The following is a 14,644-nucleotide window of genomic DNA, read 5'->3' as shown; positions in this document are numbered from 1 at the left end:
ATAATAAACCACAATTTCCAATTATAATGTTGAGTGTTGTTGAAGACAAATTTGCATTAACCCAAGAGCTCACTCGGTCACTAGCAACATGGAGCATCATTGAAAGGCTTTGATTGATGCCAATTACCTACTTTTTTTAAAAAAGATTATCCATCTGATGAATCGCTTGCACTGGCCGATTATAGCTCATGGAAAAAGTAATCAAAGAATAAAACATGACACCGAAAAAGAAACGTCTAGCAAGGCATCCAGCCAGGAACTTCACGATGATATTCTAGCACTCAATATAATTCAAGACCCACCACCTTTGTGAAAAAGGATTTACTCATCATGTTCCCCTCTGATCTACCTAGAAAATCAACTTTATATCAATAATAACTTCTCTGTTTTATTTCCTCGAATATTAGCTAAACCGAAGAAACAGGAAAAAAGAAAAATTTGGGAGCCAAAAGCTTGGATTGTCAACTTCCTCGGAATCGCATGTGTTTTATAATTGTACCTCCCAGAAATAGAGAAAGAAGGTAGAATGATTACAACAGAAGGATCATCCTATCTGATATGAATTACTTAGAAATCGGACAAAATGATAGCTAGGTGGCGCCAGGCCATTCATGTCAATCATGTACAGATCTGCTTTCATGTCACCCGCGATTATCTGCAACCCTATCTTCGGTATAATATAAGCCAAGACACAGCTTGAAGAGAGACAGGACAGTAGGGCAAAGGCTAAAGACACAACACAAACGAGAGATATCACAATCGGTGCGCAAGTGTTAGGGTTTCTTGCTCTTCATCTTGCTATTCATCTCTGAGGGAGAAAAGGGATATGGCAGCCTTTGCAGGAACCCAGCAAAAATGTATGGCTTGTGACAAGACAGTGTATCTTGTTGATAAGTTAACGGCTGATAACAGGATTTATCACAAGGCCTGCTTTAGATGCCACCATTGCAGGGGTACCCTTAAGGTAACAGCATATCGGTACTGTAATATCCTTGTTCATGTTTTATCCATCTTCTTTGAACTGTAATGTCTCGGGAAAACCTTTTTCTTCTCAGAATTGCCTTTTTTATATATATATTGTTTTTTGCTAAAACCCTTTCCATCATCAATTTTCTTTCTGATCAGATCACACCATATTCTTCTTTATATTAATCTAGTTCCAAATTTTCAAGGCCCATTAAAACTTTTTTTTTTTATATACACCAGCAGCATAAAACATATTATGAGGCTAATCTGAGAGCCAGGATTTCTGAGAATCATCTTTCATTTTCTTGGTTCTTTTGAAATTGCTTTCCGTTTTCTGTTCATGGAAAGGAAAGTCAAATTGCTGTCCTCAAAGCCAATTAACCACTCATTGCATTTCTTGATGAGCACTCATCGGCGTACTGTTTTGTGTTTGCAGCTAAGCAACTACAGTTCTTTCGAAGGGGTTCTGTACTGCAGACCTCACTATGACCAACTCTTCAAGAGAACTGGCAGTCTAGACAAGAGTTTCGAAGGTAAAAGCACAGTTAAGCCATTATCAAAATTTACACACTTCAAATCTTACTATTATTATCACTAGCCAGTTAAATTCTCTTAACTTAAATTCAATTTACCCTCTCACTTTCTATAATTAATTTCTGACAGGAACACCAAAAATTGTGAAACCAGAAAAACCTGTTGATAATGAGGTGATCTCTTAAGTAATTGATTGGGAAATGATAGCATGCTGTTTCTTGCTACTTATTTTATTCAATTTCTATCCACTAAGTAATTAAACTGAACTTGATATATCTCACAGAACGCAAGCAAAGTCTCGAATTTGTTTGCTGGCACCAGAGAAAAATGTGTTGGGTGCAACAAGACTGTCTATCCCATCGAGAAGGTAAGAAATGAAGACTTTACTCATAGAAACAGAGGATCATCCTCTTCAAAGATGACCAACATTTCTGAAGAGTGGTCTTTGATCTTCTTCCAGGTTACAGTAAACGGGACTCCATACCATCGGAGCTGTTTTAAGTGTACCCATGGAGGTTGTACTATTAGCCCATCCAACTACATTGCACATGAGGGAAAACTCTACTGCAAGCATCACCATATCCAACTTTTCAAGGAGAAAGGGAACTACAGCCAGCTTGAGAATGAACGCGAGAAAAATCCAGTCACCGTGAATATCACCGCTGTGGAAATTGCAGCTGAATCATAATCAACTAAAGACTACTTGTCCCCCTCTTTAGCGCTTTTTAGTCCTTCCTACCATAAATGGCATCGCAGGGTCTTCATGGATTTTCTTCTCTTCTACATGTCAAGGATTGGTTTTCGCTTGCAAGATTGGATTTGTCAGTGTCCCATTGCTGTAATTTTGTGGGAACTCTGAGTGTGATGTGTCAAGATTGAGTAACCTGAGATACTACGTGGCACATTTTGTATCCTCTGTTTCCTCAAAATACGTAAAGATTTCGGTGTCCTGAATGGTTATCACCGTGTTCTATTTAGTTGTGAACAATTCAGCAGGAAAAAAGTTGCATCGACCAAGAAAGAAACTGCTTTGCTCAGAAAAAGAAAGATGCCGTCCCACCCTACGGTAAAACATTTTAAGGCAGAAACATTCAAGATAAACAAGGAATTCTACACGTAATGAGGCATAAAAAAGCTTCATAACTTCTTCATGGCATAAGCAGTTTCTGCCAGGTGGCATGCACAGACCACAAATTTTCCCAGTGAGTGTAAAGCCAACAGAAAATGCATCATCCCTCAATCGCTCAACATAAACTTCGACAATTAAAATACAACAGGCAGTACTGAAAGGAAACATACACAAAAGCTCAGAAACTTTGTCATTGAAATAATCTAATAACCCAGTTCATATTACTGTACTTTATGCAACTGGCCTATGTTTAACCATGTATATACAAAGGAATTGAACTCTATTCCCTCCTTCTCCTTTCCTTTAAAAACACCATAAATACAATAAAAGGCTCTACAATGACAAGATAAGCATTGGCTTTCATTCCGCACTGATTAAGTTGTTCCAAAAGTTCGCCATCTTCCTTCACACTGCACAAATTTTCACCTCTCTTTGCCGAAAAGCCCCTTTAGTAAGCCCTAAACCCCTGTTAATTACTTTATGCTTTTCATCACAGAACAAAGCCCACACAAAGAATTAAACAAACTCCAATCTCAGCAACCCTTTATGGTTTTATTGTCCTTTAGTATCTGAGCTGCAAGTATCAGAAGCTCCACCATCTCAAAACCAGCAGCAGAAACAGAATCTATCTTCTCACTAATGGGGTTCCCGTAAATATCAATTAGCTCATTGCAGACACTTTCACCAATTGATGCATCATCTGCCTCAGCAGACCAACTAATAGGTAAGGAGCTTCCAAGGGCAGTCTTCACAAGTCTAGCCTCAGAAATGATATCATTAAGAGCTTCTAGCAAGCCAGTACTAGTACCTTCACGAGTATCTGACTCTTTGACCTATAGATTATGCAGCATCAGCAACATAAAACCTATTAGCTTCAAAATATGGACAAATTATCTAACCAAACATCATGACAAGAACCTTTACGGAGCAGGTAACGAAATCAGCATCATATTAATATTATTATGATATTGCATGACCTAAAGAGAAGGGAAAAAAGAAAAGAAAAAGCAAAATTTCAACTGTATCATCATTCCTAACAGTATTTATATTACTGTAGCATCCTACAGAGCTGATCCATTCCTGAGCCCAAAAAGAAGCACATCCATGCTGTAAATGTGATGAAGAAACATTTACCTTTAGAAGTGCAAGGTGAAGTCTGTGAATTGAAGAAATTAGGTGGTCCATACATTCCATGCTTTCCTTGAGAGTGGCATTTTCAATCTTCATTCTGAGAACATACAACCATAAACATCCATTTCATTAACAGTTATTTTGTAGAAGAGCTTTTCTTCCCTACCGGGGGCGGGGGGGCATATCAGAGGGTATGATCTGACATGCAGGATTCACCAATCTAGTCTTCTGTTATGGAATCCAATTAGTTTTTACTAACCTGGCAAAATCCATGTCATTTGCTCTTTTCCCAGAGAAATTCCCTTCACTACTCGGGCAAGTTTGAGCTTCATTTCCACGAAAATCCATTGTGCCCATCCAACGTCTTAGATATGTCCTCTTCAACAGGTTTCTTACCTTTCCATCTCTTTCTATATTAGAAAGTCTTATCTCCCCAGTGTCAGCTGAAAAATCTCGTTTTATTTCACTGCCAACTTTTCTGCACGAGTTACACTCATGCAGGTAGTTTTAGTCATCAGATCAAAGTGTGCATATGTTGCAAGGGAAAAGGAATTCATGCATACTTTAGTACATTTTTTTTAACAAGAGTTACTTTAATGACATATCAAGAGAAAGCCACATCAGAGCAAAAACAAGACAGACAACTAGAAAAGTGACAGGAGAAATTAATAATAGCAAACACCTCTAAAATAATAATATAACAAAGGATAATGCATCAAAGCTCCATAGCTTTGGGGAAAGGTCCTTATCAAAGTCATTGGCAGCATTCAAGTTCCAATAAAAGAATTGCCAGCAGAAAACAAAAGAAGTATAGAAAAACAATGATTTTAACAAAGCATAATTGCATGCTATGCTTTAGGGAAAAGAAGAGATCATACTTTTGTAGTTGTTGATATTCGAGCTTTAACTGCGCCAACTCCATAAGAGCTTTAACCTTTTCATTGGTGACCTAAATCATCACAACATCTGTGCACTCATTATGAGGTTCAGGAAGGATATGAAATTTTAAATTTGATAAATTCTTTATCAAAACTTCATATTAGAAGATATCCAGATTCAGTGAGGAAAGAGCTCCATGTGACACATACCAAGGAGAGAGGTCTTTCATCCTGCCTACCAACATTTTTATAATGTCTCCTCCATTTATGATAAGATAATTGCTATAGTGAAGCATAATTCTCAAAGTCCATATGTAAATTTGCAAAACTTTTGCCGAGTTATGTGTATTATTCAAGAAAACAAGAGGCAAACATTCAAGACGTGCAAGTAAAAAAAAATCTACAGGAATTACTTGTAGTAAGTTTCTTTGAAGTTCCCCCATCTTTTTTTGAAGAGCTGCATTAACATTTCTCTCCAGTAAATGTCTTTCTTCCTGCTGAGATAAAAGCAATAATGCTGCAACCTGACGAGGAAAACAAAATTGAGCAGAAAGAACATTAAATATTTCAAATCAGCTGCATAACTTGAACATCCAACCGACCAAATATTTACAGAGAACAGAGATATAGAAAGTAAATCATAGGGCATGAAATCTATCACAGAACCTTTTCTTGCATGGCCTGTGCAAGGGCTTCAGATGTGTTGCCTTCTTTATGAGCCACAGTATCTAGTGCGCCTTGGTCAATTCTCTACAGCAGGTGATGAATGTAAAAATGTATAAATCAATAAACAAGAAATAGAAATTGCTTATATGAGAAACAGTAGGAAAAAAATTATTTTTGACCTTCTGATTCTGTTGAAGTATTTTCCTTAATGTTTTAAATCTCATCACAAGTACAGAGACAAGAAGAATTATCAAACAAACCAAAACAGAAGGCAGAGTGAAGGGCTTGTTGGTAAAAATAGGTAGGGTCAGATGAGTGAGGTTTGGCGACCAGGACAAACAATTCTACAGAGATACTATCATCAACTTGAACTATTGAAATACCATAATACATCAAATCTGACACAAACACCTATGTATTTTCTCTTCATGCTCAGATTGATGGAGGTTCAGTGCAATCTTTTACTGAATCTTTATTCTGTGTTAAGTGAAAAAACTAGGAGAGGTTCAGTGCAATCCTGTATTGTATTAAGTGCATACTAAAAAACCATCCAGTAGTTCAAAAAAAAGATTAGAGCACTAGTAATCTCTTGTCTATGAACAAAACTCTCAGTTCAAAAAGGTTGGTAGAAAGTACTGGATATCAAAGGACTGAGGTATGAAAACATTCTTGAGAGGTGGATGCCTGACTGAAAAATAGATAATAAAAGCTGATCTCAAGGAAGTTTAATCACTCTATTGACCCATTTTTCTTCTCAGATTATTAATTGCAAATTCTGGAGTTGGGTCTCGCATCAAATTGCAAAAGATCATTGGAGACAAGGTCAGCTTTAGCAGAGTGCTTCTCAGTTTCTATTTGCTAACTTCTCCCGGTGCCACTGTTTTATACTTATAAGCGAGCTTCTAATGGAGTGGAATTGGAATTTTGCTGCACCAAAATACTGCAATTGCAGCATTCCATGAGCAGGATTATGCCTATAACTATTTTTAAAAAAAGTTAGCAGACTAATATGTTTATCAAGAACTATTTATCTTGGTCAGGAAGCATTTGATGACTCTTCCTCCCAGCTTATTATCCCACCACTACCTAGCTAGTGGCTTATTGGGGGCCCTGGCAGGAGGGCTGAGGCACCATAAAGGAACCATTTACTATGGCAAGTATGCACAGGAAGTGATTCTTCATGAGCCTTAAGAATTTACTTGTGAAGGTGAAGCAGACTATTTCTATATGCACTGCAGATAAAGAGAGAGAAGATGAAGTACAATGATAGTAGCTAACCTACCTTGGGTGCCAAGTCCGGATCAGCATCAGTACTCATATGCACATCTCGAAATTCATTTTCTTGCAGTCTTACCACTCCACAAGGCACCAAATCCTGTTCGCTGATCACATCAAATTGCTTGATCTTTTCTTCTGCCATATCAATAATTGATTTGATATGAGATCTTTCCTTGCTAAGTAAACTCGTGATCTGAACTCTATGATGAGAATGGTAATGGCGTAATTCTGTTATCCCCTCCATAACCATTTTGTCCCAAAGAACCTGCAGAAAACATCAACAAGTTCAGTTATTAGCAAAGGGATTCGATGATCAAATTTAGAAGCTCAAACATCAAGACATTAGTCTACCCACTTGCTTCTTTTCAAGTTCAAGAACTTTCTTCTTTAAGTGATTTTCAATTTCCAAACCCTATAAGCCACAACAAAATCCATATTAAGCAAACACACAACATAATAATACAATTAAATAAAACAGACATTAACCAGATAATTTCATACCACTCGTATTTTGCTTTGAAGCTTATCCAGAGAGTTCCTCAGCGTCTCCACCTCTTCTTCTAATGCACTCTGTCTGATGAGAAGTTATTCAAGTTGCATGCAGAAACTATGAAGCAACTCTAGTGACTATTCAAATTCTTGTAAAAGCTGATTTAATTTCTGCTCTGTGTGGATCTAGGAAATTAATTACACTGTCAATTTCTTTCACCTAGCATACTTGCTTATGGATCTGGTAACATGCTTTGAATAACAAGTATTTGTGGCTTCTAAAATAGTGGGACAGCAATCCTAAACATAGGTACATCATGTAATAACACTAATGTGTATGATGGATACTCAAGGAACAAGCAAAAAATGAGGTCTTGAGAACTTACAATGTATTTAGAAGTCGAGGAATCATTATAACTCCACAACTCTTCTGAGTCATGTAACAGACATGCAAATTTATTGTCCCAACTAGTATCCTCAAATCCCTCAAGAGAATGCTGCCTGATCTCGTAAAACTTGTTGACAACCTGTAAATGAAAGGTCAATAGGGCCTAGAAGATGCATCCTAAACTTCAAAAGTACAACGAAATCTGAAGTTCACCGCACAAACAATTTCCATGTTTCAAGTAGTTCTTGGCACTATTTCCGGTAGTCTATATACCAGAAGTGTAAAGGTTTCAAGTGCACTCTTGCTATTACCCAAGAACATGAAACAATTACCTTCTTGAAAGTCTCAATCTGCTCATCTTGCTTTGATAAATCGCTCTGCAGTGTATCATTTAGTCTCTTCTGTTCAAGAAAATCTGAATTAAGCACTTCTAACCTGCACAAAAAATTCTTTAATCATGAAAAGGTATTCACTCAACCACCAGCATCCTAACGATGCATCACATAACTACAAACCATAAAATCCCTTTGAAAAAAAAAAAGGTCACACATGATAAAAGATACACTATCTGTCAAAAAGTTTCACAAATGAAAAGTCATGATAGTCATGAAATCATGACCACACAATGCCACAATCTTTTTCAACGATTAGGGAAGACTTTGGAAGGAACAAGACATCACCATAAACTATTTATAGCATTCTTACATTTAACTTTTGATGAGAAAGTGGAACATGACAATGTTCGGATCCGTAGGAAGTGTAACACTCAAACACTAAGAAGATATGCACCATAATCTCCAGATTACATAATGCAACATAATAAGCAGTCAGTAGAGAATAACCTTTTAATTTTGCACCTCTTAACACAAGAAAAATAGAGCATAAACATAACAAGTACCTCTGCTGAATTTCATTAAATTTCTGGGACATTGACTCCTCCTTCTCCTTTGCCTTCTCAGCCTGCCATCAACCATCATGGAGACTCAAAACCTTAAGAATATACACTCAGGAATACACTTATGAAAGGTTATGGGTAAGAAACCAAAGACAGACATATAATCAACAAATGTCAAAAAGATTTTTCATAACCTCCATTATCGAATTATCACGTTCAGCAAAAGCAGCAGCTACACAGCCTTGGAAAAACTTAACCTGTTTCTCTGCCTCCATGTTCTGGAAAAAAGGAAATGAAACAAGTCAGGATTAATGATGAAAGCAAAATTCCATCCACTGCAATCTAAACACATGAAATATTTTGGAAAAGAAAACAATAAAGGGAATAGAAGCATTCCATAAACATCATAGCTTGGAAAAACAGCTAATCCTGTCACCAGCACAAATTGCTTGTAGGTGAAACCTATGTCATAACTTTGTTGTCATCAAGTTAGTATCTCCTCCAAAAGAAAATATGGTAATCAATCATGATAGATCCTCAATAAAGCTAGCACAAGAAATGACAATTGAAAGACAAAAGAATCTTGAATGCAAAGCTTATGAGTCTTTCATTTGATCAAATGTTGCTTTCAATGATGCTGAAGTATTGTCTATTCTCTCCTACTTGGTCAATGTTGTCATTTGGTAGTGTTTGATTCATTAATTCCCTCTGGTAGATGTTTGATGAAAATAATCTCAAGAAAAGAATGATTGACACCACATAAGAGGGCATGCCCATATAAACCGGCACAGAGAGAGTGATAGACCAACCTTTGCAGCCTCTGCTTGGTGTAGTTTGGCCAATTGGGTCTGATGACAACATAGTAAACGCATAAGCCTATGATAGAAGGCCTCAATAAAAGTGGCATAACGGAAAATGAATACAAAATTCATCTCACTTTGATTCGGTAAGCCTCAGAAAGCTCCTCTTGAAGATTAAGATTATCTCTTGAGCAAGCAGCCAACTGCCTTTTCAAATTCTCAATCTCCTGCTCCAATCCAGCTGTCCTAATAGAGCAATAATTAATAGTACAGTCCTTACGTCCCTTTTCACTAGTAGCAACCTCGCAGAATCATAAAATGATAAAACCCTGATCCTATAAACAGAAAAAAAATACATAAATAACTATACCTTTGAAAATGCATTCGAGTAGCGGCAGCAAGATAACCAGGTCCAGCTTGCTGCATACACAATTGTTCTATATCTTTATGCAATTCACCACGCTCTACAAAACAAATATAATACAATCATATCATGGAAAGTCATTCAATCACAATGGAAAAGGAGGCTATCTGCAGAATTGAGTTTCTTTAACTATCTAATAAAGTGCTGTATTTTAGATTCAGTGTGGTCTCCATGTCTAAGAACAAATAAGAATTCTTGAATTAGGGTTTAAGAATAATTGAACAGGGAATTATAAAGAGAAAGCAGTATAGTGTAAGAGAACAACATCACTGCAGTTTTAAACAAGAAAAGAGCATCCTTTTGGACAGAGAGGAAAAAAAATGTAAGAGAGAAAAAAGATATTACCATGTTCCAATTGTTGGATTCGAGCAATCATGGACTCCTTGTCGTTTAAATTTGTATCCATCTCTGTTAGTGAAATAGGGGAAATTATACAGCAAAACAGAACTTGGAAAGGGAGAAAAGAAATTAAATTGATTACGAATATTTTTAAATTAAATGGATTTGATTATTGCAGGTGAACAGAAGAGAAGGAGGGAGATGAAGAACTGCAGAAGAAGGAAGGAAGGAAGGAAGGAAGACCTGAAGAAGTCAAGGGCAAGACAGGAATATAATAGTCTCCCGAAGCAGCAACAACCTTATGATTGGGTTTGTGCAATGATGCCTTCTCTAATTTTTATTTTTTTTTTAATAATTTAAAAGGAAATTATTTTTTTTTTTTTTAATTAATATTTTTTTGATGTTTTTAAATATTTTAATATATTAACATTAAAAATAATTTTTTAAAAATAAAAAATATATTATTTTAATTTTTTTAAAAAAATATTTTAAAATAAAACACCCCCGTAATGGTGTATGAATCGGTGAGAGGGACCATGTTTTTTTAGATAAAGCATGCAATGCTTCGCAGCAGTTAAACATTGTCTTTCATGATGATTGATATGTTAAGAATTGTGGTTGTGGTTATTTTTTAAAGAGTTTTTTATTTAGAAATATATTAAAATAATATTTTTTATTTAAAAAAAATATTTTTAATATAAAAAATTAAAATAATTTAAAATATTAAAAATACATTAATTTAACTTAAAAAATTAATTTTTAAAAAAATTCTTTTAAAATATAAAAATAAATAAAGCCGATGTTGATAATGTTGAAAGCATTCCACCATCACCCCTTTGTATGATGGTCAGAAGCTTGCGAATATCATAAGAGCAGTTGGTTTCAGTAAACATTTTTTTTTTTTTTTATCAGTTGTTTAAATTATATCTTTTAAGTTATTTTATGATTTTATCCATTGGAATCAATGACCCAATTCTAAATTTTTTTTAGCAATTATTTAAAAACATTATTATTATTTGAGCATCCTTTTATTTACATTAAAAAAAAAATTAATATAGCATGCGGTGAAGCATGGTCATCTATCAAATAATTATTTATATTAAGTAATTGATATTAATTTATACATATTTTTAAAGTTTATATAATTTGTATATTTATTTGTACATATTTTTTTTATTTTATTTTATAGAATTATTCAAAAACATATTAACTGTAGAATAAAATTGCCATGCCAACGAGGATTAGCATGTGTCAATTGAATAAATGAATTATAAAATGACAGATAGATATTTCCCCGTTCAGAGATACTTCCTTACAAATTTGTATATGAAATTGATGTAAATAAATACTTGGTCAAGAAATTAATTTAATTGAGACCCGATTCTGCCAATAGCAGGACTGGAAGTTGATATCTCAAATAAAATTTACCTGTATTGGACAGATGGTTTCACGTTTCTGATTCCATCAAGGATAAGCAATTCAAGAATCCCCGTAGCCAAGCAATCTTTGTGGTCTAAAACTGAGCTAGTTTTTTATTTTTTGATAAAGATTTGTTGGAAATTAGAGTCAATATCAATCAAAGCTTGATTTGTGGATAAAATCTCAACAAATAAATGAGATGGTAATTATTGTAATTAGATGATAGTTTTTAGACCCGGCCCGATAACCGACCGAGTCCAATGCCTAGATTCCAGGTTTTGACTGGGTCATCGGGTTTTGACTGGGTTGTCCGGGTCCTTTTTTTTTTTTTTTTAAAAATTAAAATAACTTTATTTTAGTAAAAAAAAAAAAAAAAAAAAGTCAACGAGTTGCAACCGAGTTTTTGACCGGGTCTTGCTGGATTAGTCAAGTCACACAGGGTTTTTTCTTCCTCTATTTTTTTTTCAACCCGGCCTGATTCCAACCCTAGATCGACCGGGTCTCGGGTCGCCTGACAGGCTGGACTGGGTTTCAAAGCTATTAACTAGATACTAAACTTCTTATATTTATTTGACAATTTACTTTTTTAGACTAAATATTATCTCTTTATAAACAGAGTAAATGAGTTGTACCAAAACAAGAAAATAAATAGAAGCTTTTCTTGATTCTTTTCTCCAATATCAATTTTATTATGGTATAGAGCACCATATTAGTGCTTGATATTGCTCACTTTTTCTTTTGCCAATATTTTTAACGACTGTGACAAACTTCACCAGAGAAGAAGTTAACGAAGGTTATGGATTTCAACAATCCCTATTATATTCACCTTTCAGATCACATTGGGCACGCCATCATTACATAAACCATTGAAAGGTGACAATTACGCAACGTGAAATCATATGCTATGATAATGTCTCTGGAGGCCAAGAACAAACTTGGCTTTGTTGATAGGGCAATCATGGAACCATTAGTGAAGGATCCTAAGCATGGAGTTTGGAGAAGATGCAATCAGATCATGAAGTCATGGATCCTCAATTCAATCAATCAAACCCTAATCAATACTAGGATTTTATCTAACACAACTGCTGAAGTATAGCCAGATCTTAATGAACAATTCTCACAAGAAAATCTTTCTTGTATTTTTGAACTCAAACAAGGGATCACTGAGCATCGGCAATAACAACAGTCCATAGCAGTCTACTATACAGCATTCAAGTCCTTAATTTTAGGATGAGTTAGGATCATACAATAATACATCTACATGTAATTGTGCAGGCTTGAAGCAGAATGAGGAAATGGAAGAGCAAGAACAAATCCTCAAATTCCTCGTAGGGTTGAATACACGTACTCTTCCATCATGGAGAAATTCTTTTGATGCAACCATTTCCCAATATCATAAAAATTTATTCACTCCTACTCTAAGAAGAAAAATAGTGATAACTTGTGATGCTCATGACAACACTATTCACGCCATGCATGCAGGGCGGAGCAAGAAAAGAAAGTTTGAAGGGGCCAAGAAATATAAATTGAAGGGCCAAGAAATATTATAAATATTTACAATTATAAATATACAAGGGAGGGGCATTTTCTTGCAGGGGCCGGGGCCCTTGCCAGTACCCCCTCCCTCCGCCACTGCATGCATGTGAAGTAAATAATAAAGAACACAAAGAATAGGTAGCTTTTAAACAGCAAAGGGAAATACTTGTATTGCACATACTGTGAGGGGGATACACACATACAATTGACCATTGTTATTACATCATTAGTTTTCCACCAGGGTATAAGTTTCATGGAAAAACAATTTAGCCACCAAACAGGAACAAACATTTCACAGCTAATAATGCTCACGAAATGACCAAACCCATCGAGACAGAGAATGCAAATCGATACTTTCCTCAATTCACAGAAAAGGAATACAATTAGATAAGGACTCTAATTAGTAAAAACCACTTAAAATAGACACCTTGTCTATTAGCTTAGTACAATTCAAACTTGTTCCTTAAAAATGTCTTTCATGTACCTTCCTCTTGGGTTAATTTACTACTTAGTAAACTTACTTGTGATTTGCATTGCATCATCATTTTTAATCCTGGATTTTATATCTTATAGGACCTGAAAATGATGAAGATGATTATCCTAGGGAAGGAGCATAATGATATCTACTACCAGTCCAAACACATAACCATCCACCACCAGAAATTAAAGCCAACACCATCTCTACCATTCCAAATTTATAACATTGTCGCCTCGGGCATCCCTCAACTGTATAATTATAATTTTTATCCAAGACAATTTCTAATATTTTTTCCATCCTTATAAACATTGTGAGACTTGTCCTATGGTAACAAAGAAAAAAAAAACTAGATTGCCTTTCAATTTAAGTTTAATTTCATCACATGCACCTTTTGATCTCATACATTGTGACATTTAAGGTCCCCAATACATTCATTCACATTTTATTGCCCATATTTTTTTAACTATTATAGAAGATTTCTCACGCTATACTTAGATACATTTCATGACGTTTAAATTAAAAACACAAGGTTTACTAAAATCCTTTATTGTATTTGTCGAAACACAATTTCAATGTACTATTAAACAAGTTAGGTCATACAACATGAGTGAGTTTATTTCAATGTGACCTTTTTTTAATGGCTTGGGAATCTTTTTTCAACATTTTTGTCCAACAACACCATAACAAAATGAAGTTGTTGAGTGTAAACATCATTAGCTTTTAAACATTGCTTGTGCTCAATAATTCCAAGCTCATCCACCACCTACATTTTAGAAGGGAAAACATTTATATTGTTGCATATATAATAAACAGGTTACCTACACATATTATCTCCAAAAGCACACCATATAATAAGCTTTACAACACCACACACTCATTACAACTATATGAAAGTATTTGGTTGTCTATGCTATATCACCAACAATAAACCCTTGTACAAGTTTGATTCCAAGTTATGCAAGTGTATTTTTATTAGGTACCCATTTAGCTAAAAGGCATATCACCTATATGATCTTTCTACTAAATCCTTCTTTTCCAATCGTGATGTGCAATTTTATGAAATAATATTCTTATTTTTTTCTTAACCCTAAAATATACAAACAGACTACCAAAACCCCTCAATCCCACCTTTGACACATATCAACCCACACTTATTAGTCCTTCATTCATTCCATATGCACCAACTAAACTAACAACAATACCTCCATCCCTAGGTATTACAACATCATCTAATACTCAGCCCCACATATTCCATAACAACACCCGACCTAACCTCACCACTTTATGTTCATGT

At 35.0% G+C, this 14,644-nt stretch overlaps 3 protein-coding genes across 5 annotated transcripts in view; 2 read left to right on the top strand and 1 right to left on the bottom strand.

Annotated features, from left to right (window-relative positions):
- The window catches only part of LOC118055184 (uncharacterized), a 7,531-nt gene extending 6,988 nt beyond the window's left edge, over positions 1-543 (top strand). The window contains exon 6 of one of the 2 annotated variants that reach the window (XM_073407143.1): positions 408-543. In XM_073407143.1, coding sequence (XP_073263244.1) covers positions 408-493 — 86 coding nt within the window. In that variant the 3' untranslated portion in view covers positions 494-543. The remainder of the gene's footprint in view (positions 1-407) is intronic. The other variant, XM_073407144.1, reaches the window with a different exon arrangement.
- Positions 544-672: 129 nt separating this feature from the next.
- On the top strand, positions 673-2,477 carry LOC118055183 (LIM domain-containing protein WLIM1). The gene is made up of 5 exons (XM_035066994.2): positions 673-964; positions 1,403-1,499; positions 1,630-1,673; positions 1,784-1,867; positions 1,961-2,477. Exons 1-5 carry the CDS (start codon positions 827-829, stop codon positions 2,186-2,188), a joined length of 591 nt encoding a protein of 196 aa, XP_034922885.1. The 5' UTR covers positions 673-826; the 3' UTR covers positions 2,189-2,477.
- A 319-nt stretch (positions 2,478-2,796) lies between these two features.
- On the bottom strand, positions 2,797-10,244 carry LOC118055182 (uncharacterized). 2 transcript variants are annotated; one of them, XM_035066991.2, is made up of 18 exons: positions 10,161-10,244; positions 9,924-9,986; positions 9,525-9,618; positions 9,292-9,400; positions 9,164-9,202; positions 8,549-8,632; positions 8,358-8,419; positions 7,792-7,894; positions 7,458-7,598; positions 7,084-7,152; positions 6,938-6,994; positions 6,587-6,847; positions 5,305-5,388; positions 5,052-5,162; positions 4,639-4,709; positions 4,020-4,238; positions 3,764-3,857; positions 2,797-3,462 (listed from the first exon to the last, which is right to left on the bottom strand). In XM_035066991.2, exons 2-18 carry the CDS (start codon positions 9,982-9,984, stop codon positions 3,163-3,165), a joined length of 1,959 nt encoding a protein of 652 aa, XP_034922882.1. In that variant the 5' UTR covers positions 9,985-9,986; positions 10,161-10,244; the 3' UTR covers positions 2,797-3,162. The 2 variants fall into 2 exon arrangements, with proteins under 2 accessions (XP_034922882.1, XP_034922883.1); XM_035066992.2 differs by lacking the exon at positions 10,161-10,244 and having other exon boundaries at positions 9,292-9,395; positions 9,924-9,970.
- Positions 10,245-14,644: the final 4,400 nt, after the last annotated feature.

Source organism: Populus alba, chromosome 1, assembly GCF_005239225.2.
Source record: "Populus alba chromosome 1, ASM523922v2, whole genome shotgun sequence".
Taxonomy (NCBI): Eukaryota; Viridiplantae; Streptophyta; class Magnoliopsida; order Malpighiales; family Salicaceae; genus Populus; species Populus alba.
This window is presented reverse-complemented; position numbering and strand designations above follow the sequence as displayed.

Coding starts and splice junctions, on each gene's coding strand:
- LOC118055182 (XM_035066991.2), bottom strand. CDS start 9,984: ATGGATACAAATTTAAACGACAAGGAGTCCATGATTGCTCGAATCCAA. Junction 9,619..9,923: donor AATCCAACAATTGGAACATG/GTAATATCTTTT, acceptor TTTGTTTTGTAG/AGCGTGGTGAATTGCATAAA. Junction 6,995..7,083: donor TTCAAAGCAAAATACGAGTG/GTATGAAATTAT, acceptor TGTGGCTTATAG/GGTTTGGAAATTGAAAATCA.
- LOC118055183 (XM_035066994.2), top strand. CDS start 827: ATGGCAGCCTTTGCAGGAACCCAGCAAAAATGTATGGCTTGTGACAAG. Junction 965..1,402: donor ATTGCAGGGGTACCCTTAAG/GTAACAGCATAT, acceptor TTGTGTTTGCAG/CTAAGCAACTACAGTTCTTT. Junction 1,674..1,783: donor AAAAACCTGTTGATAATGAG/GTGATCTCTTAA, acceptor TATATCTCACAG/AACGCAAGCAAAGTCTCGAA.